The sequence below is a fragment of the Nyctereutes procyonoides genome, unplaced genomic scaffold (assembly GCF_905146905.1).
Source record: "Nyctereutes procyonoides isolate TBG_1078 unplaced genomic scaffold, NYPRO_anot_genome, whole genome shotgun sequence".
NCBI lineage: Eukaryota > Metazoa > Chordata > Mammalia > Carnivora > Canidae > Nyctereutes > Nyctereutes procyonoides.
The window spans coordinates 79815-97439 of record NW_026575098.1 but is presented as its reverse complement, the minus strand read 5'-3'; the positions used below and the strand labels follow the sequence as shown (position 1 = coordinate 97439).

Sequence of the window (17625 nt, the reverse complement as noted above, 5' to 3'; positions counted from 1 at the left end):
TTGAGCGTCTGCCTTTGGCCCAGGACATGATCCTGGAGTCCTGGGATCGAGTCCCATGCTGGACTCCCTGCATGGAGCCTGCTTCTCCCTCTGCCTGTGTCTCTGCCTCTCTCTCTGTGTCTCTCATGAATAAATAAATAGAATCTAAAAAAAGAAGAAAAAAAAGAAAAGAAAAGAAAAGAAAAGAAAAAAGAAAAGAAACAAAAGCACCAAGAGGCTTGCAGTTAAATTTCCTTGGCCAGTGCTGAATGCTCTTCTAGCTGTGAGGGAGCCTGGGAACATTCCCATTTAACTTTTCCACCTTGTACAGTGAAGGAAGACAAGACAGAAATACCTAAAGAATGGTGTTGGGTAAGTGAGCCCACGGTGTTTACCCCAAACATCAAACCACTCTTCCGGAACTCGGGATTTTTTCTGGGCAATTCGATTTGCACATCATTTTTTTTTCAGGCCTGTTCATTAAACATTGGGTGAAAGATAAAGTACCATCTCTTATCTTTTCATCGAAAAACCACATTTAAAAACCCCTATTTGTTTTCAAGTCTGGTTGTGCATGGATACAACGCCTTGGTCAACCCAACTTTGGTTTACACAGAAACCTGCAAAAAAAAAAATTAACTTTTTGAAAAACAAATTCAGATTTCGATGTCCAGAAACTCCCAATGGAACTTCGGTCTGACAGACGTACTTTCCAATTTTGGCTCAGTCACTTCCTAGATGTAAAACCGGATGACTTATTTCACCTCTGGGGTGGCCAGTCTCCCGGCTGGCTCCCATGGTGCCCACCTCCTGGCATTCATACCCTACATAGTCCCGTCACATGGTGTTTCAGTGTTGACCTGTATGACCAATGGACCATGATAGAAGTGGGGTGTATCGCTTCTAAGAGTAAATTATAAAAGATTGTAGCTTCTCTGCCTTGGGCTCTGTCTTTTGAATTTCTCAATCTAGAAGAAGTCAGCTGCCACATGTTCAGGACGTCCAGGCAACCGTGTGGCGAGGCCCATGTGGCTAGGGCCTGGGGTCCTTACTTCAACTGCGATGAGTAACTGGGGCCTGCCAGTAACCCAGAAAGTGCACTTGGAAGTCAACACCGTCCAGCATTGAGATGGCTGCTTCCCCAGCAACAGCTTGACTGCAGCCTCATGAAGGAACCCTGAGCCAAAACCATTCCGCTAAAGCCGCTCCCAGACTCCTGACCCTCAGAAACTGGAAGATAATAAAAGTCCCTTCTTTTAAGTGTCCATACCTGGGGGGGGTAATCTGTTGTACAGCAAAAGGTAACTAATATAACTTCTTTAGACTGCAGGGTCATCATCTGTAAACTGGGAATATAAATGATTGTTACGAGGATAGTACGATAACCATGCGTGAAACTGCCCCATGAGGTTCCTGCAACATAATAAGGACATAGAAAAAAAATCAATTGAACAGATATTATTTGGTTGTGATCGTTTTCACATGTTTGCTGTTTTCAGAGCTCCTTTCTATTTTAGATGAGCGCAGTTCGAAGGAATGCTTCCGCTTTTTGCTTTTCCCTAGTGCTGGCGTGGAATACATGTTGCGGAACACAGCTGGCTGGGTGGCGTTGCCTTAGCACTCTACTGCACTGGCGATGGTTTTGTTAGTTGGGGTCGCTTGTGTTAAAAAACAAAAAAAGTCACGTGTGTTTAATAATGAATATGCCCCCCAGAATGCTAACATAGAGTATCCTCGGTGGGCTACCAACGGAGTAAAATACTGCTGTAAATGGATACTGTCTTCTCCTGGAAGTCTTCCGGTGATTGGATTTTATTTTTTTCAAGATTTTATTTATTTATCTATCTATCTATCTATTATTATTTATTTATTTATTTATTGAGAAGGCACAGGTGCGTGTGTGCGAGCGGGGATGGAGGGAGCGGACAGAGAGGGAGAGACTCCCAAGCAGACTCCTGGCCAAGCGCAGAGGCCAACACAAGGCCTCACAACCTGGATCTCACCACCGTGAGATCAAGGCCTGAGCTGACATCAAGGGGGGTGTCGCTTAACAGACTGAGCCACCCAGGCACTGCCCGCTGCTGGTGGCTTTAATATCACTCACAGGAAATGCACCCCAATCATGGGTAAAAGGAGGATGTGGTGAAGGCGACTGCCCCTCCTACACGCATACACACTCATCAGAGTCGTCCAGCCTTTCCTCGCTTTGTCTCCAGTCCAGCCCCGTTGTGTGGCCCCATCCATTTCGAATCCCAGGTGCCAGGATCTTAGTGCACCTGCTGCCGACTGTGCTGCACAGCTTCAGGTCACCTCCACTGTTTTTCCTTTTCCTCTTAAAAAATGATGTTCTTGTTTCTTGTCTCTGCTACTTCGATACCCTCATTCATTTGCACCATAAGACGTGTCTGTGAGCAATGTAAAAATGTATACATCACACACACATGTGCACATACCTATAAGTGTGTGTGTGTCTACAATTAGCCTGCTTTTTCCTCTTGGCCCATATGGCACACTGGGGATAAGTTTTGGTTTGTTGAACTAACTTGACTGTCATCTGTTGCTAGTTGCTCAGGGCCTGCTTCTTTGTCCCCAAAGCAGGGTTGTGTTGTTGTTGCCGTTGTCTCGGAGTAGCTTTGCTCCACCCCGCAGTAGTTCTGAAAGTCTGAGGGCTCGGAAATACTGGTTTCTAAAGAGCAGAGCTTTTCCTGTGATAGTATTTATAGGTCCCAGGCTCTCACATTGTAATTATCAACAAGCCCAGCCTCTCATTTGCTGGTCTCCTTGCTCCCAGTCTTGCTCTTCCCTTCGTACCAATCCATCCTGTGTAATCTGGTAGATAGAGCCCATCACCAATGTCACTGAGGAAATGAATGAATCATGATGATTCTTCACCTCGACATGTTGAGTGAAAAAAGCCAGACACGACCGAGTACATACTGTATGATTCTATTTACACCTTGTTTATTAAAAAAAAAACTATTTTGTTTGTTCTTGTGTAATTAGGGGATAAGCTATATAAAGAAAATTAAAAAAAATACTGGTTAGCACTAATGGAGGAAATAGCATGGTTGAATGTGTTCGAGCATGAAGGTTGGGGGCAGGAAAGACTATGTCATCTGTGGGACCAAATACAAAGTGGGGTCCCTTGCTCAAAATTCGCAGGAATTTCAAGATGCAGCAGGAGAGGCAGTAGATGCAAGCTGGGGACCCAGCTCGGCACCAGGCCTAGTGCCTCTGCTCAGTCCTGTTGTACCCCCGTGATGCCAGCCCTGGCTCAGGAACTGCTGGGGATCTGCCCTAATGCTTTATTTTGTTTTTCCCTTGGTAGGAGGAGAGTCACTCCTGCAGGAGTTTGTTGAGGAAAAAGCCAGATAGCAAACATTTATAAGGTATGTACCTCTCCGTAAGTTCATACCATTTTACAACTTTTAAAAACCGTGAAAAACAAAAACAAATGGGAACTGATCAGAGCACTTCCTGCTCCAAAACCTATAGGATGGTTTTCCGTGGATGAGAATGCCTGTGGCCGGATGCTTTCCCCTGTATCCTCATTGTTGCAGGCCCAGCTCACAGGCCAGCTCATCTATGAAACATCCTCAATTTCTTCCTTCAAAATTAACCATTTCCATCCCTCTGTTCCCTTCACACTTTCTCCCTCTATTATAGCATTTAACTTCCCTGCCACAAGTTTGAGTTCTTTGGGATTTTTTTTTTCTGATGGATGTGAAATCTTGGGGAAATGTTTCAATCTTACTCACCTTCATATTTAGGACCCTACAAGGAATAAGGTAAGTGATTGTTGAATTTAATTAAAATTCCATCCAAAGATTGTCATAACCCATTAGGAAACCTAAAACACTTGAATTTCTCCACAACACCACACCCTTAAACTCTGCAGTGATTCAGGTTAACAAAGGTGAAGGTTTTCCTGAAAAGTAAGATATGTTCCTTCACCCGGTGAAAATTTGAAATAGGTGCCAAGTGTTTAATGGTTATCGTCGAACATTCTTCTATTTCACATCTGAGATGAATCTCCTAGCCATCTTTTTTTTAAATACTGTTTTAACCTCATAAATTTAATATCGTGAGGTACCTTAAATATAACAGACATCCTAGATATCATTTTCACCAGAAACACATTTTAAAACACCGCTGCCCATTATTTTCTTTGATATTTGTTGCTGTCGTTGTTCCTGGCATATTTTAGCTCTCACTAACACTTCGGGTTCTCTTGATAAACATGTGATTTGGACATTTTCTTACAACAGACAGATGGGTGTATTCTCTGGGTATTATTTCTAAAATGAAGAAAATGTTCTCCTTTACCAGCATCTGGGTAAGATTTGGCGTTCTGTGACAGATTTAAAATATAGACAGAAATAATCATCTCTCTTCCACATAAGGTGTCTCTGCAAGTAATTTTTCCTATTCTTTCTTTCTTTTTTTCTATGTGGAGGTACCCCCTGGCCGCCTTTCAGAAGGACAGATCATGCTCCCCAGTCCTCTCCCTTCCTGTAGACCCAGGCATGGGACTAGTCTCAGGGGCTCACAGGCCTGTCCCCGGGGGTTGCTTACCGGAGAGTCTTCCAGCTATCTTTTTCGCTGCGGCTTTCAGGACCTTCACTTTCAAAGGAGGCGATGGAGAGCGCTGCGAGATGAGAAGCCCCTCAGAACCCATGTCCACGTGCAGTCAGTCTGCACACCACGCCAGTTAACCCTTCCTAGGGGAGCAGCCGGGCAAGGACAATGACCTCTGGGGTCTGGACTTTTCCACAAGTCCCTGTTTCATGAGGTGATAGGCCCCATGAGATCTAGAGCTCCCAGCTTCCTCCTTAGGGACTTAGGGACTGCAAAATTTCTGGTCCTGCAGCACTAGCCCAACCACGCTCTGGCTCTCTCAGGTGGCTTCCAGAGCCCTCTCTCTCCTTGTCCTCATCCTGTCATCTACCCACTGCCCAACCTCATGTACTCACCCCTGTGGGCTGAGCTGCTCCTGTAGAACATGAGGACAACGATCAGGCCCGCCTCCCAGGGCAACCCCATGAGGGCCGAGGCCCTGGATGTGGGGGAGTCAGGGTGACATGTACGGTGGTGTGGGGACATGGGTGTGCTGCCACGGGGAGCTGGGCCTCACCTTCCTCGCTGTAGATGGGTGCCGTGAGCAGGTAATTCTGAATCTTCTTGTCCTTCTGGAAGGGACACTCTACCTGAGTCCATGTCATGAACTCCTGGTTCCGTCTGGAGATCTCCCAAAATTTCTGAAAATACAGAAGACCAACTGGATGTTCATTTGTCATTTTCAGCTTGAAATCCTTGGTTAGGGTTAGGTTCTGGCTTCATTCTGCATCCCAGCAAGATGGGACAGTGACCCTAGTCACCTGACTTTGTGGCCACGGCAGCACTTGATGCAGCATGAGAGCCAGTAAGTGTCCCCAAGACCACTCTGCTTGCTCTTTGCCTAGACCATCAGGCTGTGGCAGGGTCTGTGCCCTGCCTGTGTAAGACCCAAGAGGTCCCCATCTGAGACTCCAAGCTGAGGCACGTATGCAGGCCACACCTGGCACAATACCACCAACCAGAACATGCCCTGATCTCACTCTTTAGGGCCTGTGTAAGGATCCCGAATTCCTTCATACCCCTTACCTGTGTGAGGTAAACACTGGACAACCTCACTTCCCCTACACCTCCCCGATGACCTTTGTCCTACCTTCCCACCCTTGGCCGGCGACCCTTAGCTTCCATCTGGAATTCTGTTGCTGCTTCCTTCCTGCTCAAGTCCCTTCTTGCCTAAAAGCCTTCCTCCCTCCCAAACCCCCCAGAAGGTATAGCCCCCTTCTCTGTCTACCTGTTGGGACCAGGGTCCTGGGTAAATACAAGCTCCCGGTGGCTCCAAGCCCTATAACCAGAGCATCCACCCAGAAGGGTTGGGGTCACCCTGATACTTCATAAACAGCACACACAGCCCCCCTGGAGCTTTCAGTCCTAAAGGCCTTTCTGTACCAGGGTCACCGCCTTGCAGCCTAATGGCACAGACTGTCTGCCCTGCCTTGTGTTGGGACAGTTTGGCCCCCCTCCCCTTGGACCACAAGGGGGCTGAGCTCACCTTGAAGTTAACATGCCCATTGGGCAGGTGGTTCGTATGGATTTTGTGTAAGAAGTAAAGGTCCTTAACAAAAAGGTTGAACACAGGGATGACAATCTTCTCTGGGCTGCTCTTAGCCATCTGGGACCTTTGCGTGGCCCCCTGCAGGGCGGTGCGATAGTTGCAGAAATTGCTGCATGGGTCCATGTGGCGCTGTGGGCAGATGGGAGGATGTGGTGGGCCGGGCTCTCCCTGCACCTGACTTGTTCAGAGTCCCCCTTGAAGGTCAGGAAACTGATGGGGAAGGTACTGCCCCACTGGGCAGCCTGGACCGTCACCAGAGGAGGCCTCCTTACCAGGAGTGAGCATCTGGCTCAGCACTGCGTCTGGGCCCAAGCACCATCAGGAAAGTTAGAGAAGTCTCACAGCTCACACACACCTCTTCCCTGCCCTGCTGAGCCTGGGTCTCCCTTTCCTTTCAAAACCTTCCACTGCCCCTCTACTGGGGCCAACACCTCCCAAACCTGACAAGCTCTGCAAGATGTTTATAGAAAGTGGATTCTGGGGATGCCTGGGTGGCTTAGTGGTTGAGCGTCTGCCTTTGGGCTCAGTGCATGATGATCCCAGGGTCCTGGGATCGAGTCCCACATCACGCTCCCTGCGGGGATCCTGCTTCTCCCTCTGCCTAGGTCTCTGCCTTTCTCTGGGTCTTTCATGAATGAATAAATACAATTGAAAAAAAAGGGGATTCTGTGATCAAATATATTGGGGAAGTCCTGTCGACTCCTGGGCCACCCAGATAATCCAGGACCACAGGAATTCAAGCCAGGAAAAGGCCGGTCTGCTTAGTCAGCATCACCCAGCACAGGGCTCATGGGCCCATGTTTCTCAACCTGATTCCTAACCACTCTCCAGAACTTGCTTTAGGCAATGCCAGTTCTGACTAAAGTCCCAAGGGCTGAGGAGAGCTTCAGCTACCCACCTCCTAGAGCAGCCAGGCCAGCTCAACATGCCCTACACCAGATGGCACTGTGGGCAGTGGGTTCTCAGCAAGGGGGCAGAGCATGATGGGACGCCCACCCTTCCTCAGGCCAATGCAGGATGAGGCTGAGGTTCCTACCTCCAAGACCTCAAATTTGGCCATCTTGACTTTGGACCATGTTTTCTTCAGCCTCGCCACAGGACTGAGGTTCATGCCACCTGCAGGGAACAGCGGGTAGGGTCAGGATGGCGGTAGGCAGGCCACACAAGAGCTGGCTAGGGAGGCCCGGGGCCTGGACACTCACCGATGATGGCCATCATGGAGATGAAATTCCCGATGTTGAAGCACCCCTGGGCCACATCAATAAAGAACTCGAGCATGCGGGTCTGGTGCTTCTTCTTCACCATATTGAGAGCAGCCAGACAGCCTCAGGGTGAGCCAACCGTACGAGCATCCCTCCACCACCCGTCCCTGAAGGGCAGGCTGGACAGGAGCCACCCTGGGCCCTCAGTGCTGTCAGACCCAGGGTTGGGGAGATTCCCATGGGCTGCAGAGGCAGGAAATGCAGCGGTGGCATCTTCGATGCTGGGCAAAGGGGCAGGAGAGCAGTCCGAGATCACTAAGGGAGCGAGCCCCAGATAAACTCACAGACTGCGCTGGTACACTCCACGGATGGGTGTGTCTCAATCACTGGGAGACTGGCCAGGGCACCGGGGGGGGTAGTGGTGGTAGGGGCAGCAGGGATGTTGGTGGCCCTGGAATGGAGGCTTCTGTCTCCACTTTCAGAGTTTTATCATCTGAGGGGTACAGAAGTTAGAGCCCCAGGCAGCCTCGTGGGTTTGGAGAAGGGACAGTGCCACCCTACACACATGGGCTGTGCAGTGCTTACCCGGCACACCTCGGTGGCCACTAGCATGCTAAGGCAGTTGGACCAGTTGTCATAGGCCTCCAGGCTATAGGTCTTGGTCAGGTCCCCTCGGCACTGGTAGAGCACACACAGCAGATCACAGGGAGCATGAGGACCCTGCCAGCAGGTGCCGCCCCAGTCCTACCCCCAGAAATGAGCTGGCACCATGGCCAAAAGAGACTGAAAAGGACAGTGGGCTATGGGCAGCTGGACAGGCCCAGGGCTCCCAGGACGCCCCTCCCCAAGCTCCTGGGAACACTGGCCCCTTCCAGTCTGTATCACCCTGCATTGCTGTCTGCAGACCCCGTGGAACAGGCACTAGGCCAGACCCATTCAGTTGTGAGGCCCCCACCCTGCATGGGGTATAGACAGGGACCCCCTTAAGGCCACCCACGAGCACACAGCAGCCCCTCACCCTGTGCTTGTCCCGGGAGTCCATGTGGCTGACCATCTGCATCAGGTCCTCAGGGTGAATGCTGCTGGCCCTCTCCTAGGATGGGCAAGGACGGGAAGGTGACAAGCCTGCCATTCTTGGGCCCCATACCCAAGGTGTGGGCCACGTTCAGAGTGGCAGTCCAGACCTTCCTGCACGTGTGTGCCACAGCCTCTCCTTGATCAGAGCATCCAGCCAGTGGGGCAGGTTCTGCCCACCCCCACCCCCAAAGGTACCCTCGGGGTCTGGAAGACCTTCCCCTGGGAGGGGAGGAAACAGGGCTTCATGGGAGTGAGGCCTTGGGGCAGTGGCAGCTAGCTACAGGGTACCTTCCAGCCCACGGCATAGGCAAGACGAGGAGATGGGGTGGGGGGAACTGGCTCTCCCCCTCCAAGCCCTTCACCTCCTGGGCCAGTCCTCTATCCTGTGGCCACTGCAGTCCCATCACCCCAGCCCCTCCCATGCACAAAGGGCTGCTGTGATCCTGGGGACCCAGAAGCACAGGTTTGATCTGGCACGTGAGCTTCACCTGACTCCCCAGTCTGACCGACCAGCGAGGAGGCACCGATGAGTGAGCATCGGTGATACATCCTACCCCAAGCAGTGCATGCTGTGGCACTGACCAGCTCTAGATGAGTCAGCTGCTGGGCCAGCACCAGTGGGTCGCAGCACACGCCCAGGATGTCCTTCTGAGTGGCTGGGGACTTAGCCTTGAGGACAGACCCTTTGTCCATGGCTGGTGAGCGGAGCTTCTCCCGAAGCTCCTGTAGCTGGCTTCAGGCAGCCAGAGACAGCAGCAGGCTCTGTGTCATTTGGGCAATGGCCTTCTTCACTGTGCCATTCTCCTGTGAAGGTAGGGGACAGTGAAGGTGCTGGTGTGAGCTGGCAAGACCATCGCCTCTCCAGAGGAACCCATCTCCTCCCTAAGGATCTGCCTAACTTTGAGCCCACATCCCTACTCAAATCTGCCATGAATATTCGGGCCTTTGAGGACAGAAGAACACAGTGGGAGCTCCTCTAAGTCCTGCTGAGGGTGGCTCAGCTGCCTACGCTGTGGGGATGGGAGCTGAGGGCCAGGCCCAAGCCAGGGGTAGAAAACCATGGCTTTCCCAGGAGCACGCAGCTGAACCACTTTTGGTCTTCCCACAGTAAGGCAGCCTACAGTAGGGAAGAGAGCATCCTCTAGGACCCGGAACCTTCACTCCCTGCAGGGGGGAACAGCCCCGGCCCTGCCCAGAGCTCTCCCTGGGCTTTGGGAGCCCTCAAACCAGACAAGACGCAGAGCACACAGAGTACTCCCCAGGTTTCCTGTCTCCACAAAAGGCCGGGAGTGAGCTGGGAGGCCAGAACTGCAAACCGGCTTTTACTAGGCTCCCACTCCACTCACCCCAAACCCAGGAAAGGGTAGGGCCTGGGCTCATTCCAGCCCACTACTTAGGCCACAGGGTCTCTCACATGCCAAGTGTGCCAAGGCCCATTGCTGGACAGCTGAGCAGTCTGGGGATGGGTACAAATGGAGCCACCCAGTCATCTTAAAAGGGGACAGCATAGAAGACTACATAGAGAGCTGTCCCTGAAGACCCGCCCTCCTGTGAGAGTAGACCCTCTCCCCCAGACATACACACACGGAGCTCTGCAGGGCTCCAGGGAAGACCTCACCTCATCAGACAGTGTGACCCGCTGAGTGATGGCCTTCAGTTCGGCCATCGCCTTCTCATCCTGGAAGTCACAGGGGAAGGCCTCTGTCCACTCCTTAAATAGCTGTACGATCTTGGCTGAGAAAGACTTGAGCTTGGCCTGAGGTGGCAGGACGTAGAGCAAAGTCACCCTCCACAGTGGGCAAGGAGATAACAAGTGGTACGAGCCTCCCCCTCTCCTCCGGGTCTGGGGTGAGGGTGCTTGGGAGGACCATCCCCTCCTTGTCCCCTGTGGATTCTGTTGTGCCTGCTTTGTTTCCTATTCCCCTTAGTACAGCAATTTCACTTAAACGCCTTTTCAAAAAAATGTATCCTCTACCATGACATAGGAAACTAATTTCCTTTGTTGTTCTTAGAAGTCACCCATTTAAAATAACTGAAAACCAAGCAAAATTATTGAATGAGAGACTCTCGCCTGCCCCCTCAGTTAAAAGCAGGTGGGCAAGTGCTGGGAAGGGGTGCAGATGCTCAGAGGCATCCCCTCTCCCTGCTTCACGTCACTAAAGGTGGGCGGGCACCCCTGCCATTGCCGGGGCCACACACATAAGGCCCGAGGACGGTGTGCCCAATCTGGTCCTCAGTGCCCAGCCCCACACTGTCCCGCTAAAATGACCACAGGTGCCAGCACCCCTTCTGTGCCCACTAGGCTCCTCCTCAGCACTGACCAGCTCCTGCCTGCCTGGGCCTGCCCTCCGGGCTGCTCTTGCTGCCCTGTGGGCCTCTAGCCACTCCTCATCCCCACCTTTTTGGCCCACATCTGCCCCACCCCTGCTGAGCTGCCTCCAGCCTGCCTGATCCTGGCCACAGGCCCAGCTGGTTCTCCCCCCGGGGCTGGCCTGCATCCTGAGCATGTGCAGGTGCACGGTGAGGCCTGGTCTGGTGGAGGGATCATAGAGGACAAAGTCATTAGCAAATGGGGGGCAGCACATGCTCTGCCGCAGCCCAGACTAAGCCCTGCCAGTTCTCGGATGGCATACCTACCACCCCGTCCTCTGCACCAGACCAGACTTCCTGAAGCCACTGCTCCCAAAGCACATGCCCACAGCCATCCTGGCCACCAAAGCCTGGCTCAAGCAGGAGACAACAGGGAAAAGAGCCCTCCTGAAAACCACTCCAGGCAGGAGAGTCAGCCTGGGAGTGCTGCCACCTGACCTCTACCCAGAGTGGTTTTCCTGCCAGCCGGGGTCCCGGCACTCACCAGGATTGCTGGCAGGGCTGTCTTTCCTGGAAAGAGGTGTGAGTACCCACCAAGAACAGTTATTTGTAGCACCCCATGGAGAGTGCTGAGCTGGGTGTGCACCCCGTGCCCCACAGGGAGCCATGCCCCAGGGGTACCCAGGGGGCCAGAGACAAGCCAACCTTGCCCAATCAGGGAGGGCCCTGGGCTGGGCTCAGCCAGACCTGTCCTGCCAGCTTCTCTCCCAGCTGTGAGCAAGCCAGGAGCTGGGGGCACACACAGGTAGCACCCATCAGCACCTTTACCTTCTCAGCCCCAGGAGTCTCCAGCTGCTGCCTCCGCTCCAGGCAGATCTGCCCCACACGGACCAGCAGGTCATGAGGGGGCATGAAGACCCGGGAGCTCAAGAGGAAGGTAAAGACGTATGTCCTCTGAAGAGACAAGGAGAGAGGGAGAGGAGCAGGTCAGGCCTGGTGCGGCCCCAACCGCTGAGGTCAGGGCCAGCGAGCCCCATGGCGGCCCGACAGCACCACCCAGCGGCCGTGCCTACCCCCGCATGCTTTGCTGCGCCTTGACTGCCCTTCCCTTTCTCTCAGTTACCCAAATCCTGCCCCCGCCCCCCTGGCAAAGCACAAAGTAAATCCCCCCTCTGAGCAGCCCCTGGAGGCTTCCCCCAACAAGCTCACCTCCCAGCACCTTGCTCTGCTGGGATTCTCCTCCACCCCGTCTTACCCCACGATGGAAGAGAACACCCAACCTTGAATGTTGGTGGGACTCTCCCAACCTCACACAGTGCTCCTGGGGCCAGGCTCCAAGCGTGCTGCTTCTCCAGATGGTTACTGGCCTTGCCAGGGGAAGCAGCTTGAGGGCATGGTGGGGCAGTCTCAGGCCCTGCACCCAGCACCCAGCCCCAGCAGATGGCTGCAAGCCCCAGTGCAGTCACTAACCAACTGTGGGCCTTATCTCCACCTGGCACACCAAGGCCCCTCTCTGTCCCACAGCCATGTGCTTGTCACTACTCACTGGGTTGTGTGGTGCAGGTTCTGATAGGTCCTCATGACCTGGACTAAAAGGGAACAGGGCCCAGGGTTCTCAGGAGCATTTCGTCTCACCTGGGTCAGCACCTGTGAGAGCTCCACATTGGCCCCTGCCTACAGACAGGGTGGACTTGGGAGTGGGGGAAGCTGCTTGGGGCTCTCCTGGGGAGTCTACCCCTGCATGACTGCTGCAGGCTGGAGGGCCTGGGACCCTTTGCCTGCACTCTGGGCCCACAAGGCCTTGTGGAACAGGACTCGGGATTCAGAGCCTCAGGCCCTCACTGCCCCCATGCAGCCTCCAGACGCCATTAGAGGAGACTCTCCTGGGAACCGCAGGGGTTCCTCCAACCACATCCCCTAATACTCACACTTCCCATGACCTGTCCCCAAGCTGTGCAACATGGGTGCTCAGAGATCCCTGCTGGTAGGTGACCCCTTCCTAAGCAGATGCCTCAGACGTGTGATGAAAGTCACCCGGGCATCACACCTTGGAGTTCTTAGCCAAAGTGAGAAAAGCTCACAGGGCGGAGCCGTGCATTTCCCAAGGAGCACAGAGATGTACTGGTGTGCATGCATCCCCAGTTGCCAGCGTACATGGGGCAGGGGCAGCAGGGGGAGGCTGGGGGAACCCAGGAAGCTGGCAGAGGAGCTGATGCCTAGCTGGACTCTGGCAGCCCTACCTTTCTGCTCTACCGCCCCCTTACTCGCTCCGGGAACACAGGCATAGTGTTTGGGGGATAATCCTGAGTAGCAGCCAAGAAGGCCCTTCCTTCTGGGACAGACCTAAATGAGGAGTAGCCCCCGCCACGAGGCCACAGAGCAGAGCTGGAGTTGGAGGTGCCAGCCCCTGGGAGGCTGATACCCTGCCCTAGGCTGTTTCAGGGCCTCAAGGCCCCTCTTCCCAGCTGCACCACCAATCCCAGCCCCAGCCCAAGTCTGGAAGGGTTTTCAGGAGGGATGGAGCCCTATGGCGGGGGTAGGTGGGAGGCGTGCCATGTTGGGCCGGAGGGCACAGGCACACCGAGAAGCTGAGTAGGCTCCAGCAGCATTAGATACAAGCCGGAGAGGGGAGGGGCAGCCCCTGCAGGCGGGGAGCACAGCTCTGCCCTCAGGACCGAGGGGGGTCGTGGCTGGGATGCGCTGCTGCAGCCTGACCATCCTGGGGAGCAGCAGGCCTAACACCACTGTACCTACGAGATGGCCCCTAGCAGAGGCACGAGGGAAGCCACACGACAAGGGACTCCTTCTAAGAATGTACCAATGGCATCTTGAAATGAAGAGGGAGGATTTGAACTCAGGCACACGCCTGGGGGTCTGTATGCTGGCCAAGCGTGGCGGGCCTGTCTCCTCTTTTTCTGGACGATGGCAGTTCATGCACAAAACCACCTTCCCCAGCTCAGGGACAGGACACACACACGCAGGGTGGGTGGACCCTCACCAGGACTCCAAGGCACCAGCCTTACCCCTTATAGACTGCTCTTCCTCCCTGACATCCCTGCCAGAGCTCAGGTCCCTGTTTCACCCCCTTGTGTAATCCTTCCTCATGCCATCAAGGCCATCTTCCAGCTGCCTGGGGTAAGCAGGGAAGTCACTGAAGGTGCCTCTCCCCTAGGCTGGGGGCAGGGGGCAGGGGCAGAGCAGGAAGCAGGGCTGAGGCTCCCCGATGACCTTCCCCTACCACACTGCTCTCTTCAGTTCTCGGTCCGGGCCTCCTTCCCCATCCCAGAAGCAACCTCCCCTGAAACCCAGGTGGCCCCCACTCCTCCCACCCATCCCAGGTCATGGCACTCACATCCGGGTAAGAGTCCACTGTGGGGACCAGGTGCTCCATCAAGGCCTCCAGGGACCAAGAGATGAGGTGACCGTCTCGGAAGACAAGGTCCCCAGAGCTACTGGCCCCGCTTCCTCACTCCCCCATGCCGGGCTGCGCTTGTCCACGATGGCTGGGCCCGAGTATGCTGGAGAAGACGACAGAGGTCTGGGGCGTAGTTTCCTGGGAAGAAGTAAAAGGCATCACAGGCCCCATCGCCAGGCCCTCCTCCTCCTAGGCTGGCCTGCATCCTGAGTGTGTGCAGGTACACGGTGAGAGCCCCACCAGGAGGCTCTCACCAGGGTCAGGAGGGGCACCCCAACCATGGGTGGGCATCAGAGGTGGGCAGGCAGGCCCCCTGGAAGCCCTGCAGCTACTGGGTATCTGATAAATGTTTCTTCAGCACCTGCTCTGTGCATAGCAGGCCCCATTCCCACAGCCTGGACACACAGAACCCTGCCTCCTGGGGTTACATCCCAGTGAAGAAGAGAAAACTATGGAGGAGAAGACCAAGCATGTAGGGGTGGTCAAAGCAGCCTCAGGTGGTACCGCTGGGATAGACTGACACTGTTAGTCATGCAGCATGCTGGGATAAGAAAGGAACATTCTAGGCATAAGGGACAGCAGGTGCCAAGGTCCTGACACCAGGGTGTGTAGAGGGAAGGAGCAGGGAGAACGGTCTGAGGAGTAACAAGCCAGACTATGCACACCTAGGCTGGGGGCAGGGGGCCATGTGCACCTCCTCTGAGTGAGACAGCAGGCACAGGGACTCCGAGGGACTCAGGGTGAAGGTCACTATTTCTGCGGTGTGGAGGCCCAGCAAGGGAGGGATCTGAAAACCAACTGGTGGGTTTTGCTATAACTCAGGAAGAGATGGCTCAGATCAGGTGGTAGAGGAGGGAAGCAGGGTCAACTCCGGATGCTGTAAAGGATGGTCTCGGGCCTGAGGATTAACCAGCACGGGGAAGAACATGAGGGTGGGGTTTGAGGAAAGATGTGGAACTTGCTTTTGGAGCTGAATTTGAACTGCCTATTAGACATACACATCAGACAGCAGTCTTGGGTGCTCAGGGCTCCCACAGCTGCAGCTGCCCACAGCGGCCTGGCAGGACCAGGAGGAGGGTGCCCACCTCACCCTGCAGCAGGGCCTCTACTGGAAGTCTTCATGAGGTCTACGAGACTCTGCAGCCCTCCTGGGCCTCCACTTCCCAGTGCCCGGGGCAGCTGTCAGTGCCTGGGAGGTGCTGCACGGGGCTCAGAGGGAGGCACATTTGCCAGCCCAAGGCCTCGAAAGTTACAGCCCGTGTGCGTGCTCCCCCTCCTGCCAGCCAGAGTGGCCTGTGCTACTGGCTGGACTAGTCTCACCCTCTCCCCACTTAGAGGGCAGGCAGGTCTAGGTTGGAGCAGAGGAACGGGGCACCTTCTTGAGCTCTCTCCGTATCTAGTGAGCACTGAGTACTGGTGAGCAGGCCCCAGTGCCCCAGCCCTGGCCTCCCCAGTCAGCCATGCTGCTCTGCTTCCCTAGGGGTGGAGGCCACCTCCTCCTGTTTAGGGGAGTGGAAACTGCATACGCCCTCCTTGGGCTCCCATAGCGCTCACCTCTGCTGCTGCTGCTCCTCCCAGCTCTCGCCTGCTTTCTGATCCAAACTGGGGCAGGCTTCTGAGCCAGTGTGGCCTCAGTTTACCCAATGAGCAAACAGTAGTCATGAGTATTTTATTGCTAGGAGAGGACCCTGGCTCTCCAAGGTCTACACAAGCAGATCCAACTTCCACCCCACAGCACATCAGCTGAGCCTCACATGAGGGAAAAAGGACACTCAGCCTAAATAACACAGATTTACCTGCAAACACCTGAAGACTGCCTTAGAATTCCCCAAAACTTCGTTGTAAGGAGAGTGAACACTCAAGAAAAGCCCCAGAGATTGAAAGGTCCTTGATCCCCAGGCTCAGCTGCCTCACTTGGGGATGGGGTTTCAGACTCCCAGAACACACCCCTCAACACCTGCTGGCATGCACACTCTCAGGCCCTGGCCCAGACCTGCCAGGTCAGAAACTCAGGCACTGTCTTCCATCTGTGCATTACCGAGCTGTCTGGGGGGCTTCCGAGGGGGCTCAAGTCCACATGCCTCTGGCAGCCACCTGACCACACCTCGCACCTGCCCATGGCCGGCCCTGCAGTCATCACCCCGCTCCTCCCCCCCCGGGGCTCTGGTCCTCCAGTGCACCCCACCACACCCTGTTCATCACAGCCCAGAAGACCACAGGATGGAGCTGCCAGGAGGGGCCCATCCCTTCGGCTTGGGGCAGCAGCCCCTCCTGCAGCATCTGGGCTGAGAACCCCATGACTATCCCCCCAACTGTACAAGATCCCATAGTGCCCATTTTTCAAGGACATCAATATAGGCTTACATAAGTGCACAGAAATGTGTGGCCGTCACCACCACACTAATCACAGACTTCACTGCAACGGAACTGGGGAAGGATGAGACTCACTTTCCATTCTACACATTTGCAAGCTATTTGGTAGCTTTTCTAAATGGTACGTCCGTTTGTCATTTTTTAAAAAAATAACTTTGAAAAAATAAAATAACTGTTTTTTAGCGCAAAGCAGCTGACTTTTGAAGTCAGTACTTTTTATAAAAGCACATTAGGGATCCCTGGGTGGCGCAGCGGCTTGGCGCCTGCCTTTGGCCCAGGGCGCGATCCTGGAGACCCGGGATCGAATCCCACATCGGGCTCCCGGTGCATGGAGCCTGCTTCTCCCTCTGCCTGTGTCTCTGCCTCTCTCTCTCTCTCTCTCTCTCTCTGTGACTATCATAAATAAATAAAAATTTAAAAAAAAAGCACATTAAAGAGGCTGATGCCCAGGGCTGGGCCTGTGGATAGAAGCACAGCCACCACCTCAGGTCCACGGAGAAGGCAGGCTTCAAGGCGGGGGCCTGGAACCCACACAGAGAACAGGGAGGGCCCACAGGGGCTGTATGGGACCACCCCAGCATCCATCCTGCCCGGGGACCCACCCAGGGATGCTGCCCACATGTCCTCCTCTCTCCCCTCCTCTGTGTACTGAGTCCATGGCTCCTGTCAGAGCCCCTTCTTTGCTCCCTTCTCTGTCCCTAACAGAGCCCCCCACCCAGCCATAAGCGTTGAGGGGTCTCCAGGCTCAATGCCAAGTGGGCAAAGATTTCGAGCACCCTCCGTTTTGAATCTCACTACACAACAGCCAGCTCCTTGCCCCTGGACAAATCTAATCTGCCTCAATTTCTGTAGCCATTAAGTGGAGATGAGGACAACCCTTGCTGAGCCCCCTGCCTGCCTGGCATTTCTGCTGGCCACCCCCCTGGCCTTGTGGTCCCTTCTGTTCTTGCAACTGGGGTCCTCCTCTCCCATCCCAGCAAGAGCAGAACTGCGTCACTGGCCACACTCCTTCGTGTCTATTGTCCTGACTGGCCCACTTCTCAAGGAAGGGCCACTCAGAGTGGAACGCCCAGGATATCTGGGCTCCTGTCCTGATGAGTAGC

The 17625-nt window shown here is 54.4% G+C and overlaps 1 protein-coding gene across 1 annotated transcript; it reads right to left on the bottom strand.

Annotated features, from left to right (window-relative positions):
* Positions 1-4550: 4550 nt before the first annotated feature.
* LOC129514750 (ras-GEF domain-containing family member 1A-like) lies at positions 4551-16286 on the bottom strand. Its single transcript, XM_055333466.1, is given in 12 exon segments — positions 4551-4627; positions 5114-5237; positions 6083-6274; positions 7182-7261; positions 7348-7441; positions 7924-8025; positions 8366-8440; positions 9007-9228; positions 10043-10180; positions 11563-11688; positions 14087-14287; positions 16188-16286. Coding segments are annotated over 12 exon segments (1530 nt in total).
* Between the last annotated feature and the right edge of the window lie 1339 nt (positions 16287-17625).